The sequence below is a fragment of the Hevea brasiliensis genome, chromosome 6, assembly GCF_030052815.1.
Source record: "Hevea brasiliensis isolate MT/VB/25A 57/8 chromosome 6, ASM3005281v1, whole genome shotgun sequence".
NCBI classification, from domain to species: Eukaryota; Viridiplantae; Streptophyta; class Magnoliopsida; order Malpighiales; family Euphorbiaceae; genus Hevea; species Hevea brasiliensis.
Window position 1 is genome coordinate 107,229,514 of NC_079498.1, and position 16,216 is coordinate 107,245,729.

The following is a 16,216-nucleotide window of genomic DNA, read 5'->3' on the forward strand; positions in this document are numbered from 1 at the left end:
ACAAGTATATAATGTTTTTCCTTTCATTAACGTGCAAATAATAAATATAATTATATATCAATATTTGGTCTTTGGTTTAGGGTAAACATAAGAGTGGCCATCTATAAAAACAATAATTATTTATCAATCAAATGTAATTAAAATGGTGTTTTCTAGCAATATATATGTTTTAAGTGTTTTTAGTTTGATAATAAACCCTGATTTCAGGCCCATCTAAATTTGGGCAATTCCCAAATATGAAGGAGCCCAAGAACGGCCCATAATTGCGTCAGTCCTTAAAAACCCTAGTTCTACTCAGACAGCCACACTGTGAAAACCCTAGGTCATTTCTATTTCTTCTTTCTCTGTCCCACACTTTCCCTTGTTCCTTCTCTCAACCTCTTTGCAAAGAAGCCATGGCGACGGCAGCAGCACCGACACGGACTCTGTCCCAAAAGGAATTGGATATACAGATGATGTTGGCAGCCGAAGTTCACCTCGGCACTAAGAACTGCGACTTCCAGATGGAACGCTATGTTTTCAAGCGCCGCAATGATGGTATATATTCTCTCTTATATACATATGTAAGATTGATTATCTTATTAGGAGATCTCTGATCAGTAGAATATTTTGGCTGCAAATGATTCTCTTCCATACATATGGGTGTTGGTGTGAAATACTGGGTTTTCCTCTCCTAGGAATTTATATTATCAATCTTGGGAAGACTTGGGAAAAACTTCAACTGGCTGCTAGGGTTATTGTTGCCATTGAGAACCCGCAGGACATTATTGTCCAGTCTGCGAGGCCTTATGGTCAAAGAGCAGTCCTCAAGTTTGCTCAATACACTGGTGCTCATGCTATTGCCGGAAGGCACACTCCTGGTACATTCACTAACCAGCTCCAAACATCTTTCAGTGAGCCTCGTCTGTTGATCCTCACTGATCCCAGGACTGATCACCAGGTGAATCTTGCCTTATTCGTGACCTTAAGCTCAGTGTGAATGTCATTTTTATGAATCTTTTGTTTCTTATATGAATCTTGACACCAAATTTTAACTATTATACACTACGCGCAGCCTATTAAGGAATCTTCTCATGGAAACATTCCCACTATTGCATTCTGTGACACGGATTCTCCCATGCGATATGTGGATATCGGTATTCCTGCTAATAACAAAGGAAAGCACAGTATTGGATGCCTATTTTGGCTGCTGGCAAGAATGGTTCTGCAGATGCGTGGCACTATTCCTCAAGGGCATAAGTGGGATGTTATGGTACATACATATTATCAGATGAATTTTTTGCATTTAATGGCATTGGAAATTTTTTGCATTTAATGGAAATGCCACTGTATACAAATACATAGCTAGAAGGTTCTCATTCGTGTAGTTTATGTGCCTGTATTAAACATAGGCATTTCATAATACATATGTATATGAAGAAGTTCTATTATATTCCTTTCTCATTGAATTGTATGCACTGGTTTAAACTTTTTTTACAGTTGTTGAAATGCTTGCATAAGTTGGCGTCAGTTGTTTTTCTATTTTGGTTTATTACATTCCCATTTATTTATTTTGCATGTGCAGGTGGACTTGTTCTTCTACAGGGAACCTGAGGAAACCAAGCAACAGGAAGAAGAGGAAGCGGTGCCTGTTGCTGATTATGCACTACCTTCTGCTGATTATGGGCTTTCTACCGCTGAGTGGGGCGCCCAAATTGCTGAGGGCCAATGGACTGCTGAAGCAGCTCCACCGCCTATTGCTGCTGTTCCTACTGAAAACTTCTATCCAGATCAAGGTAATAAGTTATTCAAGCACCCTCTGAGCTCCTGTCGTTTCACACACATACTTAAAGAAGTTCCATGCTATTTTTATTCAACAGCATTTCTTTGTTTATTCTTCTGATCCACTTCTTTTTGGGTTCAACAGCAGGTGGATTCTCCACAGAATGGGATGCTGCAGCTCCTCCACCGCAATTTGCAGGTGCTGCAGCTCCTCCACCGCAATTTGCAGGCGCAGCAGCCACCACCCCTGCTCCTACTGGCTGGGATGTGTAAAGCAAGAGAAATTTTTTTATGCATATTAAATATTTATTAGATTGTTTTTTTGAGGGATTACGAACATCAAAGTTTTTGAAAGTTTTGACATTTACCTTATTTAGTGATGCTATTTTCTTATTTTCAATAATTAAATTTTCCAGCTTTTTGAATGTTGATAAAGTGAATGACAAATATATTATGTGGAAAAAGGTGGAATGGAATTATGACTACACCGATTGAAAGTTTGTCCGATTGTCAAAATACTGCAACTATTATGTTTACTATGATACATGGCCAATTCATGGCATTTGAGAGGTCTACTTGGGCAATTTATTGTGTTCAAAAAATCAGTTTTTGCCTGTCCTTTAGCTGTTTGAGATGCAAGTTTTTATTTGCGTAAGACTTGGAAATTGCACCACTCAGCGAGTTCGCGTTGGGCATAAATCACCAGAAATTTTATTACTTGTACTGGAAAGGGAGGAAAGTGAGAGTTGTAGAGAATATAGGAAACTGCAACAAACACAATTGTTGAATGATTTCCCTTCTCCAGAGTTAAATATTTGTATATGAATTAATCGACTGTGAGGTTATCCCTCAATTGATGACGGTGTTGTCGCCATCGACTATTTAAGAAGCTGTCAATTATGGGCGCATTTATAAACAAAAGAGTTGGCACTGATGACAATATAACCTAAACTATAAGCTAGGGAGTGTGTATATGTATATTCCACAAAGATTGGAGGATCTGAGAGCTCCAAATGAATTAGCTATGTTCTTGCGTTGTGCTTACTCGATCATACCATTCTGGACTCAGGAGGCGCACAATTGAACAAATGCTGCAACTGTTGCAACACTTGAGAAATACATTAGCTTCATGAAACGCCGGTACTGTTATCTATAGGATGTTCTCCTGCTCTTTATTCTCAGTTTTTGTAATCCACATCCTTCGGATGGGATCAAAGAGATAATGGATCGAATAATTACTATCATCGCAAACTCAAGGTTTACTTATTGGAAAAGTGTCTCCCCATGTGTTACCCAGTGCACAAACCGCTCTGAAAATCCACCCATGAGGTCTTCGGAAGACAGGTCATTCCCAGTTCGATTTCTTCCCTGTAGGTAAAAATTTGAAACTAATGAATGTAGGAAATCAAGATACAAACTATCCAGACAAATTATAAGTTTCTTACACTTGGTGCAAAACAAGCGAAAGTCTAAAACTCCTTAGGCATTGAAGTTTAGATGTCAAAAAGCGTTTTTCACTTTTCAAAAAAACTTTATTTTAGATGTTGAAAAATACAATTTGAAAAATTATTTTATTATTTTAATATTTTTATAATAAATATATTAATTTTAATTTTAAATTAATTTTAATACTCTAATTAATATATTTACTAAGGTACTTTTCTCAACAAGAACCTGATAAGTACAGCCTGCCTAAAGAATATGCGTTAAAATAGATTCATCATCTATAAGGATCCTCAAACAGAGCAACACGCATGAACCACTATGGCAGAAGTGCTAAGATATTCGATACTTACCTTCAAGCTAGATCCAGACTCACTAGCAGATGATAGGCCAGCAATTGACCTGCAACCATTAGACCATCAGTGGGTGTATTGACTATTAATTATAAGCCACTGTGTTGAACTCGATGGAACTATAAAAACTACCTGTCAAAAGGATCTTCTTCACAAGAATTCCCTGATGAAGAAAGCCAGTCCAAATCAAGAAAATTTGAGCAGCTACATGCATCCCCATGTTCATCATAGCAAATATGATCACTTTCAAAGTATTCATCTTCTCCCATATCTTTAAAAAGCTGCCTATGAGGCATCGAGGGAGTATACCTAAATTGACGAACAACTTTCAATTAGCAGTAATGCAGTTGAATGCCCCTCTCATCAGAGTTCATGAACATCAAATTTACTGACTGTTTAATGTAATTGTTACATGCTAAATTTGAAAAATTGGTTTACTCCTACAAGCCTGGTTTTCCAATGTCATTAGCATTTATATATGCTATTTTACCATGTGTTTTACTGTGGGTAAAAGGGATGTGGTGATGTAACATGTATGGAGATGTGATATAAACAGACCTAGAATATGATATGTCACTTTCACAGGTGGAGATCTCTGGAGTTGAATCTGAAAGACCCTTGTTAACTACTAGCTCCTTAGAAAAAGTCTTATTATGTCCAACCTTGGTAGCTGCTACAAGTAAGTCACTTTCACAAAGAAGATTGCCATCTGATAGTGATCTCTTAATGAATGAACTGAAGAGAACAGAAATTAATGATATGAGTTATTCACAAAAGGAATTGGTTTTGGAAATTATCAAGTGTAATAGCAACTCTATCATCAGTTTGTCTTACATTCTGACACAATAGCACACAAAATCTCAGAGATATGAAATGAACAACTGCAATTTTCAAGATAAATGACAGACTGATTTCATAAGATTCAAGAACAATAAAGAACTTGAAAAAAAAAAAAAAAAAAGAAGAGACTCAAAAGAAAACAATTAGCTTTTAAGCTGACAACTTTATCCGTACACAACACCAGAACAGGATCTACACAGTACAGAGGCATATTTTCAATAAACTGAGGTTTGTGATCTATATGATACATGTGTATATTATTACTAAATTGACTTCTGTATGCTTTCCTCTTAACTATACTCTATTTCATAAAACTTTTAGATAAAAGATCAAAGACATAGAAGCAAACTTTTGAATGAAAACTGAGAGCTTTGATTATGACAAAAACTCTCCTACATTAAAAATCCCCAAATGTCTCTTTTGGTTGTCTGATTATTTTTTCCACTATCTGATAAAAGCAATATGTGCGAATCTACTAACATAATTTCCTGAACTGTTTTGCACTTTCAAGGAAACCACAATATTGCACTAAGGAATGGTTTGCCATTGAACAAAAGTTTTGACAATAGAGAAAATTTGCAATCATGAGGAATATAGTACCTAGCACCCTCATCAACCAAACCAGGACCATGCCCTCTAACATTGGGATGTTGATCTGAATCCAATTCCCATAATGCTGGCTTTCCCTGTTGTGGCTGGAAGTGACCTAAGAATCTGCTTCAAAATTAAGATGTCAGGTTAAACAAGTAACCTTTTCCCATGCCAGTGCACCTCATAACAAAAACACAATTTGCGAACGCCTTTTAGCTTCTATTACAGAAACAAACATTTATGCTTTTGAAAAATAGGCCTATTTAACGTACACGTTAATGGAATCTTGTTTCTCAGCATCCATGTATGCATTGCTGTAATATCGCTGTAAAGTTCTAAAGAACTCTTGGGACTGAGTTGCAGCTTTCCATTGTCCTCTCCTTTCCGAAAATATCTGTTTAACATCATTTCAAAACAGTGATAAATGGGAGCCAATGAATTCTAGTCTAGAGAAATCAAAGCATCCAAACAAGAAAGGAACAAGTGAGGCTCTCCAGTATGCCAAGGGGCAACTTGCAGCCCAATCTCAACTGGATTTCATTCTAGAGAAAGAGCTATTTCTTTAAGCCTACAGAGTTCCAACTGCAAATCTACAAATATCCCAAGGGGTGGACAAATCAATTATTTTGAGAAGAAAAAAGGTAGGAAAAGCATACAATTGTTTTACTTTTAAAATGATTAACCAGTAATATTAATGATAATATATAAATTGTTTCCTGCACTAAATAATCTGTCCTAACTCAGCTTGCTTAGTTCATCGCTGATGGACGGGTGTGGACATTGAAAATTAAATTCTTTTGTTCTTTGCTCATCACAGCCAAATAGATGACTGGATGTGAAGTTACTTTTGTTAAATCAAATCTCAGACATAATGAAACCACCAGTTGGCATGGTTGAATAGATTATACTCATTTGAATCTTTTACACAGCATGCACATGCTGAACGCTTGAATGGCACTACCACATTAGCTAGTTAATATTATATCTTTAGGACTAGATTGAGCTTTTGCATCACTTTAAAATATATTTATTGAAAATTACAGTACATAATTCTTTTACTGATTCTAAAATTCTACACTTCTTTACCATTCACTAACGAGCAACAGCTACACCCATGAGTTTATAACCTTAGATGAAACAAATTCATTAAATTCATCAAACAAAAGTTCAAAGGCAATACACATCCCTACTGGCAAACATATTAGAAGCAAATATCTCTGTTGCCAGTTGCATTTTGTAATATCTACAAAAGCACAAATTATAAATTCAACCTTATTCAGAAAGGATTACCTTGTTGTGTGCGGCAGAGCCACCATACTGCAGTGCAAGTGTGTCACCCATTGTCTCATAAATCCCCATTAAATCCTCCGCCAATGGATTATCTGAATCAATAATTGGTGATTCTATAAATCCAAGAGCATGCAGTTGATGACCAAGAGCCACCAGACCATAGGCATATTGGGCAACATTTGTGCGATCTAAACAGTCTATGCAATTAGTCCTTAGCACCCCATTTTGAAACATGGGGGCCTTGACACTCTGATTTTCATTTGCTTCAGAATCAACATTGCCAATTCCTGAGTCCGAATTCCTTCCCAAGTCATTTTCATTGGAAGGATTTTTGAGAAAGCACTCATCATCATTTTTCCTGGACAATATTTGCATTGCCAACAACATAAGTAGCTAGCAAGAATTAAGCAGAAATGATAGTGAGATCATAGCAATTTTGTAAACATGAGAAGTTGCTAATGGAGTATTCTCCCTAAGCCACTTCTCAACAGGATTATATTTTCTTAGTTTTTTTTCCCTCCTTTGCAAATATTAACATCTAAGAGCATTCCACAAGCTGCAGAAGCACCAACCTTGAATAATAAATGATATTTAAGAATCCTTGCCATTAGAATTCAACAAAGCATAAATCAAACAACCTTAATTATAAGTAGGCTCAAAAGCAATGCCAAACGATTGTTTAAAAGGACAAAGGATGCTCAGAGAAATCCTTGTCATGAAAGTAAATAAAAAAATGATGTAGAGCAGTTAGCAGCCAAAGTGTTAACTTACTGAGACAAATACAAAAACCCCACGGGTCTTAAACTTGGTGTAACTTGACAATAAAAGAAGCCAGTCAAGTTCAATGCATATGCTGCCACTTTCCCTAGAAGTGACAATACATTGGTAGCTCTGTTCAAAAACAACCAAATAATATTCACATTAATAACACTAAAAGTGATTGGAGAAGGGAAAAAAAAAGGAGGGATTAATGCAAGCTTAGTACTTTCTGGAATGTCTATGCAAATCCCAGTGGAGGAACCTTAGGCGCTTATCCTCAGATAAGCCTTTATTTATATATCTGATAGCATTAGCAAACTCTGAACGTAGTATACTTTCTCGAGGCTTCTTTTCATGTGTCTGGCAACATAAAAATAGTCTCCAAAGATGATAAGAATGTCAAAGACACCATAAATCTAGTTACATGCCAAGGAACTTAAACAAATATGAACATGCATACAATGATTTTTCTCTTAATAGTTGCAGGAGCCTACCTTTATTAAATTCAAAATAATTATTGGATTTCCATATCTCTTTACAAGATTTTCAAAATGAAGCTTTGTTGCCTCATAATTTTGGTCCTTCTTCGATACTGTAAACAGAACAAGAAATCATCATACTTACCAAAGTTACCACAGAGAATATTACAGTTTAGCGTGCCAAAATCATACATATAATGTCAGGTTTAATATTCAATCGTGAAGTTTCCTGGGACCAGAAAAGTGGAATTGAACCCCGATCCTGCACAACAGAACTTATTTGCACTGGATATCCCTCAGGAACATCTTCAAACACTATTTGTTCTGTCTCAACATCATTAGCCACTCTACCCTTCTCATTCACACCACGTTTCAAATATCTACACAAGAAAATATAGGAAGCAAGAATAAATTTCATGTTAAGAGCAGCAGGAATACTTGGGGAAAAAAGAAGATAAATTACATATTTAATATATACAATATTTTGGAAGTTTATACCAAAATATAAAAGCTGATATGGAAAAAAAATAATGCAGTTTAAAATATTCAAATAATACAGTGGGCAAGTCTCAAAAGTTCAAAAGTACCTTGTGCCAGCATAATGCCTTGATCGTCTGGCAATTAGAGTCAACTTAAAGTCCCTACCAGATGCTGAGAGTTTGACCTGGATACCGAATCAGGAAACCGCAGAGAACATATTTAAAGCTTGCACAAAATATGCTTAGAATTTACCAAAAAAGAGGAACAAGCACAAGGCCAGATAAATTATTGTGAAGTTGGAGTTAACTTCCTTACTGGCTTGGCTTACAAAAGGACCATGTACTTAATTTAGTTAATCTCGCTAAAGTAACTTCTTTGGCTCCCAACTCAAACTGGGATGTAAATTGCAACCTTGATAGCTTCAAATAGAGGCGAATGACATAGGTAGTGAAAAGATGGAACATAGAAGATGCAAATTGAAAAATATCATATTGCCACCATATGTAACAGATATTGAACATAAGTACACTTTTCAATTCCCACTAAAATAGAAAAAGATACAAAGGCACTGCTTTTTTTTTATGCATGTAATATTTATGAGCATTTAGATACAGGCAGTGTCAAAAAATAAAATGCACCTGTTTAAAGAAGCCATATACTAATGCCACTGTCCATAGAGTATTCTTGAGGTTATTCCGGATTCCTCGAGTTAAGAATTCATTCCAAACAAACATTGTTTCATGGTGAGCTTGCCCTGCCTCGTTACATAAATTCTTTTGAAGACAATGCATGACATGATATGAGTAGCTGAAAAAGAAGTCCCTTGTAAGATCCACTGTGCATAGGAGCTTCTTGTATCTACATCATCATTAAGAACAAAAAAAATGGCAAGAGAAGTTAGTGCACGTTGAAGGATATTATCAAGGGAGAAGGAATATTATTGAAGTACTGGCAAATAAAATTAAACTAAGAAGCTAAAAGAGGGAAAAAGAAAGAAAAGAAAAATGGAGAAAAAAAAAAGGAAAGGAAGTGATTTCTCCCCCTGAAACCCGATGATACCTTGTCTCATTCAACATGTTATATTAACATCATCACAACAGCAATGAAGATTGCCCCTGTACATATGCAAGAAACCAACTGGCAATAGCCACTACTCAACATTATCAACTAAGAAGGATGCAACAGTAGCATTTAGCATTGCATAACCTGAAATTAGATCCTTTACTAGTTTCATCTAAAGAAAGGGAGGGAAAAAATAAAAAAAAGAATAAAGCTATACCACCAGAATAACTCAAATAAGTTTGAATAAGAGAAGTTCACATCATTACTGTACACTGAAGGGTGCATTGACAAAAAAAGTACAGAGATTACCTCCAAAGTGTTGAACTTGTCTACTTCTAATAGACGATGCCCAACGCAGAATATTTGTCTCAAAAATTAATGAAACAAAAAAAAAAAAAAACAACCACGACAAAATCCTCATCTAATTACAAATGAACAGTGCACAATTTTGATAACCAATCTCATAGGTCTCTTTAGAAGTACCAAGTACACATTACATTCACATGCAGAATGGACAAAAGACCTGTTCTCGTTTTTAGAATTAGTCATATTGGACCGCATAGAAGAATTTGGAATAGGAATCATCTCGCTCTTGGTGATGGCATATATCGTATGGCCACAAATTGCACCAATTTTCCTTCTTTTTGTTATCAGCAACATGTAATAAGGTCCCAAAAATTTAATGAAACCTAGTTTCACCAGAAAAAATTATAAAAAAAAGTCATGAGCTTTATAATGAAATGGATACAAGAGATTAGATAGAACAAGATAGCACACATACCAACTATTCCATAGCAAGTAGTTACAAATTTAAGTCCACCAGTTGATTTATTCCCTTCATGTATTCGCCTTAGGAGGTCACAGCATTCACTTTCTGAGTAGGTTGTAGAATCTTCAAGAATATACAGTTCAGATGGTTCTAAACGGTCAATCTTTAAAACCCTCCAAAAGGTTCTGTTCTTGTCTCTTCCTATAATATAAAAATTCTGTTGCATAGGAAATGAAATGAATAGTGGATCAAAATTGTGTCATAATATATGACTCTATAATTCCATAATCAACGGAAATTAGTCATTTTATACAAATAAAAACAAAAAATATAATCTATTTGGTGAATCAAATGCAAAGACAGAGGAGCAAACATAAACAGTAAACAAATGGAAGGTGTCATACAGAAAAATTGCAGTACTTGGGAAGAAATCTCGACAGATGATCAAAATACCAATTTCATTGTAGGCAAAAGAGTAAGTAAAATAAAAATTAATACAATAATAATAAACACAAACAATGTAGGTCAAATTTGTTAACCATTTTCAACTAAAATTCAATTCAGGAGAAAGGAGAAATATTTTCAAGGAGCTAATTCATAAAAAATCATTGAAAAACCTAAAAGTAAATGAATAGTAGCAACAGATGAAGAATCCTAGCCTTATTCATTACCTCACAAAAAAAAAAAAAAAAGAAGGAAAAGCAAAACAATAGTGGAAATTCCAGAAACACCATCTGAAAAATTCATCCCATAGCATAATTTTCACAATATAGATTTAGTAAATGAATTACGAAAGAAAAAATAAATAAATAAAACAAGAACCCAACATCTAAGGAGTCCAATATTTGTCAATCAGACGCACAGAAACAGCAAGAACTTGAATCAAAACATTCCTTCTGGCCCTGTTACCTCTAATCAAATAAAAAAATTCGACGTCTACAATCATCTAAACTACGTCCAATGCAGCCAATCCAAATTATCACTTTATCAAAGCTAAAACCACAAGTTTCTCACCTTATGCAAGCAAACTCGTACACAATTCAAAAGAAAATTTGCACAAGCAAATAAAAAAAATATATTGTTCAACACGACTTATCGCAGCAATCAAAACTTACAAATGAAAAGTCCGAGACCAAAATCACTAAAACATAAGATATTGAGTGAAAAGTATTCGCAAGCAAATAGGATTGTACCGAGCGAGTCTCGTAGAGTCGGAATTTCTGCAAGTAGCTTGAATTCGGGTCGGGTTTCCCGATGGTCCAATTAGTTTCCATGTCCATACGGATCTAACCTTCTTCCCCGAGCACTCGTCGGCCCGGGTCAACTCTCAACGGAAACAAAACCTCTGCTTCTCAAATCTATACACACACTACAACACACGTATATCTCTGTACATATCTCTAGCTCTGTTCATATTCAAGTACATAAACAAAAATAAACACAGTGACAGTACACAGAAAAAGCTTAAAAATAAAGAGAAAAACTACATAAACTGAGAGATAAATGTGATCTTGGAGAACTAGGAGGTTCGTGGAGAGCGAAGCAAACCAGAGAACGAGTAGAAACGGAGCGTTTTGGGAGGAGAGAGCAGATCGATGACGATGACAGAAGCAGAGGAGAGAGAAAGAGATGGAGAGGGAGAAAGGAGAGGCTGTAGACAGTTAACAGACACGGCAACCGCAAGCACAGGAGGAAAATTGAAAAGAGAAATTTGCTGTAAATAACGACTTTAGTTTGTTTTGTCTATAATTTGCAAGTTCCGAAATTATTCTAAATTTATTATAACGAATTTAAATTTATTTTTCTAATATTCTCTAATATAATCAAATTGTAATTTTAGTGTAATTCTAATTTTAATAATTTCAAATCAATATCAATTTTAAATCAATTCAATTTCTATTCTATTTGAAAAATTAACAATTTATAAAAATTTAATTTAATTAATTTTTATTATTAATTCTCATATTTAAAAAAAATAAATTAAAGAATTTAATTTTTTAAATTTAAAAAATATATTTTAAAAATAAAATTAAAAATTATATGATTGTATATGAAAGCTCAACTATGAGTGCCCATGTCATGGTGAATAAGAATATGCTAATATGCCTTTCTCTTTCTTAACCTGCGTATGAGCATGTAATCATAATATATATTATATTATTATATACCATTTTTTTTTCTCAACTTTGTTTTCTTTTTTTAAATTATTATTGCAATCATTTTAATTATTAAAAAAATATATTGTGAATAGACATATAATTAATTAATTAATTAATTAATTATATATAATATAATTTTATAATAAATTAAAATAAAATTATTGTGATGGTGTAGTTAGATTTAAGAGGGTTGGTTGACAACTTGTTAATAATTTCACCTAAAAGATATAAAAGCACCACTTTCACTTTCAATTATATCTAACCTCTTGTTGAGGTATTATTAAAAAAATTCCAATATAATATTTGTTGTGGTAGCTATTTCTTGCAAATATTAGAAAAGTTGACGTTCACACATCTCATGATAATCATGTTTGTTCTATATAATAGTATTTGTGGCTGACCAACAATCAAGAGGCAAATTCAATCGATTTCGCCACAATGTGCACATCACTAAAACTATACTTGTATGTATTCAGGCTAACATATAGCATTATAACACGTGTAAATTTAATCTGATCATTTGATTTGGTATGCCATTAATTGTATGAACAAAGACTAGGACATGAAAATGTCCCTTTTGTTTTTTCATAATAATATTAAGAAATAACAATGTGAATGACCTAGCTAAAGCTCTTTTAACCATAGCACATGAATTAGATTTTGATTTTTAATATGATATCAAAGTATGATTTTAAATTTTAATAACAATAAAAATAATTATAATATTATTAAATTAAAATTATGTATATTATAAAGATACTATTTTTCTCTTATAATTTTAGAAATTACTAACGTGAAAATTTTCTTCAATTGGATTTTAAAAAATAATAAATTAAATAGGATGTTTCAAATTGCAATAATACAAGTTGACGCCCACAATATACGAAGTGATCATGGAGGTGTGGCCACGCTTGCTAAAATTATCTTATGATTATGCAACCTAAAATTTAATTGGTTGATAGGGACACTTTTTATTACGTGGGAACGACTTTCTACAAAAACCAAATATTTATTTTTTTGGGTTTGAAAAATACCATCACCAAATAGTATTTGCAAAGGAAGTTGTAGCCCGCAAGCTAGCTAGGTGCCTAAACTTAAGTTATTTTGAAGAAAAATATTACTTATTTTAAATTTTCAATATTTCAATTAAAAAGTAATAAAATAATATATATATTTTTAAATAATTTTTATATTTAATTTAATTTATAAAAATTAATTTAATATTTATAAGTTAATTTGAACTTATAAATATTTAAAATTTTAGGTAGTTATATGTTTGTTAAAGTACTTGTAAATGACTGATAAACGATTAATGTATTTAATAAAAAAATAACATCTAAATATATTTATTATTAAAATAATTAAAAAATATTAAATAAGATTTATAATAAAAATTTAAAAATTAAATAAGGGTTATACAATAAAATACTTAGTTAAATTAACTTATAAGCATCAAAATGAAAAGCTGAGTTTGTAACTTTTTTTTTTAGCCTATAAATTTAATTTATAAACTCAAAACTTATTATAAATAAATAAATCAACTTATTTTTGAAGTTTGATTAACTTATAAATTAAGATAAATACTCTTTAGGAAGATCTTATCATAAAAATTTTATATTTATTATTTCAACAACAATATTTTGATAAAGTATTTATTTTATAATATAAAATAATATAATTCAAACATTTTAAAAATTATTAATTAACAAGATTGACTGTATAGTCCTATATAAATTATAATATAAGAAAATGATGTAAATATATAATACCACTATTAATTAATTATTCATTTTATACAATAAATGTCAAAGTTGAAACATTTAACAATAAGTTGTACATTTATAATAGCATATAATAATAAATGAAACAAAAGAAAATGTACAAAAGACCATTGAATTTTCTAATTTTCATTGCCTACAATGGCTAACTTTTTCTCCTCTAATGATAAGTGAGGTGTCCACTCAAGAAATATAATATCATATTTTATAAATTATGTGGCCAATTAATGCCACATGTCATGGGAATGAAAATGATTTTCAAAGACAAAAATTGATTTGCATTAAATAGGACATGCAAACAACACATGGTCATTATTTAAAATGATACATCAAAATGAAAAATGAAGAAAATTAAATAAAAGAGTAAAGACTAAGCAACAATAATTTGCTTGCTTAAATTTCATGTGACTTAGGTGTGAATATTAGATATACAAAAAGATTGGATCGACACACACCTACCTACCAAACACATTATCATAAATGATTTTTAAGGGAGTCGTTTTTAAAAAAATTAATTAATATAAAATAATATAAAAATATTTACTCATTTTATGAAAAATATTTTTTATATTTTTCAGTGTTTAGATCACCTATAAATTAATAAAAATAATTTTACTTATCAAGAAAACGAAAACATTTGTAAGAAAAATGAATTGAAGTAATTTTTTGAATAAACATAAACTGTTAGTTTAATATTGTAATTAAATAATAAAAAATATCTTTATAATAAAAAACCTTTTTTACATATAAGTTATTTTTTACGAAATAAATGGGCTACTTACTTTATGAGATATATCAAATAATTTTTTTATTCATTAATTTACTTTCGGTTAAAATTTAAAATTTTCTTTATTTTTAATTTTTAGAGAAGATTATAAGTTTTTATATATAATTTATTTAAATAAATTAAAAATCTAAATATTCAATTTGTGTATTAAAATATTATTCTGAAAATCAAGCTTAAAATTTAACTACTATTCATATTAGTCTTTCTTATTATCCATCAAATTAGTACCTGTGCGTTATTTTTTTTATCATTTTAAAATAAATAAATAAAGTAAGAATTAAGCGCTTCGAGTGTTGAATAATATAATATATGATGATTTCAACATCGCTAGATATTACGGGTTAGCTAGAGCAAAGCTAGCACAACGACGTGGCAACGTAAACTGTAACATCCATTTACCTGATCTACAGTGTAGCTGAGCAAAGGAATGTCACATCTTGTACTAAAGCATATAATCTTATCTTATTCAATTGAATATCAATTTAATTTCATCATAATTTAAAATAATGAAATTTTAAATGAAAACTACAAGAGTTTCATGTATTATTAACATTTTACCTATTAGAGAATTGACCTGTTAAAATTATCTACATTGGAAACTTTCAAATCTATAAGAATTTTAAAATCACAACTCATAATTCCTTATCTATTCACATCCATTTTCTATACATGAATGTCATTATTAACATTCATTTACAAAATGTGTACATTTATTATACATCTCAAAATTTAATTATAAACTTTGTATTTAATTACAATATACATGATCTCGCATTATTATGGGTCAATGATCTCTACTAGAAATATGCGAAGGTGACAATGACCACTACTGTAAATCAGTTCAAAATCTCTGTCCCAAGTCTACTGGGTGAGGGGAAACCATCGCACTAAGCATTTTTGCTTAGTGGTGCACTACATAATAAAAATACAATATACAAACAAAAATAATTTTCATGCTTGTATGAAATAAGGAAAATACACATTTAAATATTCATAAATCATTTAAAAAGAATGTAGAATTTATAACATCAAAATTTTATAGTCATTTCATTTGTTTCCTCATATTTCCATATTTTTATAATCTTTGAAAATATTTATTTTCATCGGATCTTTTTTTTTTATTTCGATATTCAACTTTCTTAATTATTTTGGTGCCCAAAGTAACTTTTAACAGAACTATTTGGATTGGATACGCGGGTTTTACTGGCGCTAGACACTCGGTGCCTCGGACCATCATACCGTTAAACACATCAATGCCTGCCGGGTATGCAATATGATTGGGCATAAAAACCATAGGAATAATCATATTGGACACTCGGTGCCTGTCAATTATTATTCAAAGTAATCATAAATAAGGGATAACCATATCGGACACTCGGTGTCTGCCAATGGTATCTGAGCATAGAAGCCATGGGCAGTACTGCTAATCTCATCCCTTCTTAGCATGCCAATCTATCTAATTTTTGCACTATTGTCTAGGCATACTCGGACTAATTTATTATCATTAGCAATTCAATATTCTCATTATTTCATCATTTCGTTATCATACTTTCATCACGGGAACATAGGTTCCAAATACAATTTCACATGCCATTCATGCTTAACATACCATTGGCATTCATCACAATTCACATTTTAAATAATTATGCTTACATTTCAAAATTT

At 32.0% G+C, this 16,216-nt stretch overlaps 2 protein-coding genes across 3 annotated transcripts; one reads left to right on the forward strand and one right to left on the reverse strand.

Annotated features, from left to right (window-relative positions):
* The first annotated feature begins 293 nt into the window (after positions 1 to 293).
* Positions 294 to 2,261, forward strand: LOC110664932 (40S ribosomal protein SA). Of its 2 annotated transcripts, none has more exons than XM_021824853.2 (5): positions 294 to 537; positions 678 to 940; positions 1,055 to 1,252; positions 1,565 to 1,775; positions 1,910 to 2,261. In XM_021824853.2, exons 1-5 carry the CDS (start codon positions 396 to 398, stop codon positions 2,032 to 2,034), a joined length of 939 nt encoding a protein of 312 aa, XP_021680545.2. In that variant the 5' UTR covers positions 294 to 395; the 3' UTR covers positions 2,035 to 2,261. The 2 variants fall into 2 exon arrangements, with proteins under 2 accessions (XP_021680545.2, XP_021680536.2); XM_021824844.2 differs by having other exon boundaries at positions 295 to 537; positions 1,907 to 2,261.
* Positions 2,262 to 2,541: 280 nt separating this feature from the next.
* On the reverse strand, positions 2,542 to 11,562 carry LOC110664916 (phosphoinositide phosphatase SAC2). The gene is made up of 16 exons (XM_021824805.2): positions 11,021 to 11,562; positions 9,840 to 10,044; positions 9,582 to 9,747; positions 8,635 to 8,854; positions 8,104 to 8,180; positions 7,709 to 7,896; positions 7,532 to 7,629; positions 7,264 to 7,397; positions 7,050 to 7,169; positions 6,279 to 6,636; positions 5,261 to 5,382; positions 4,998 to 5,111; positions 4,116 to 4,292; positions 3,690 to 3,866; positions 3,558 to 3,606; positions 2,542 to 3,129 (listed from the first exon to the last, which is right to left on the reverse strand). Exons 1-16 carry the CDS (start codon positions 11,105 to 11,107, stop codon positions 3,025 to 3,027), a joined length of 2,397 nt encoding a protein of 798 aa, XP_021680497.2. The 5' UTR covers positions 11,108 to 11,562; the 3' UTR covers positions 2,542 to 3,024.
* Positions 11,563 to 16,216: the final 4,654 nt, after the last annotated feature.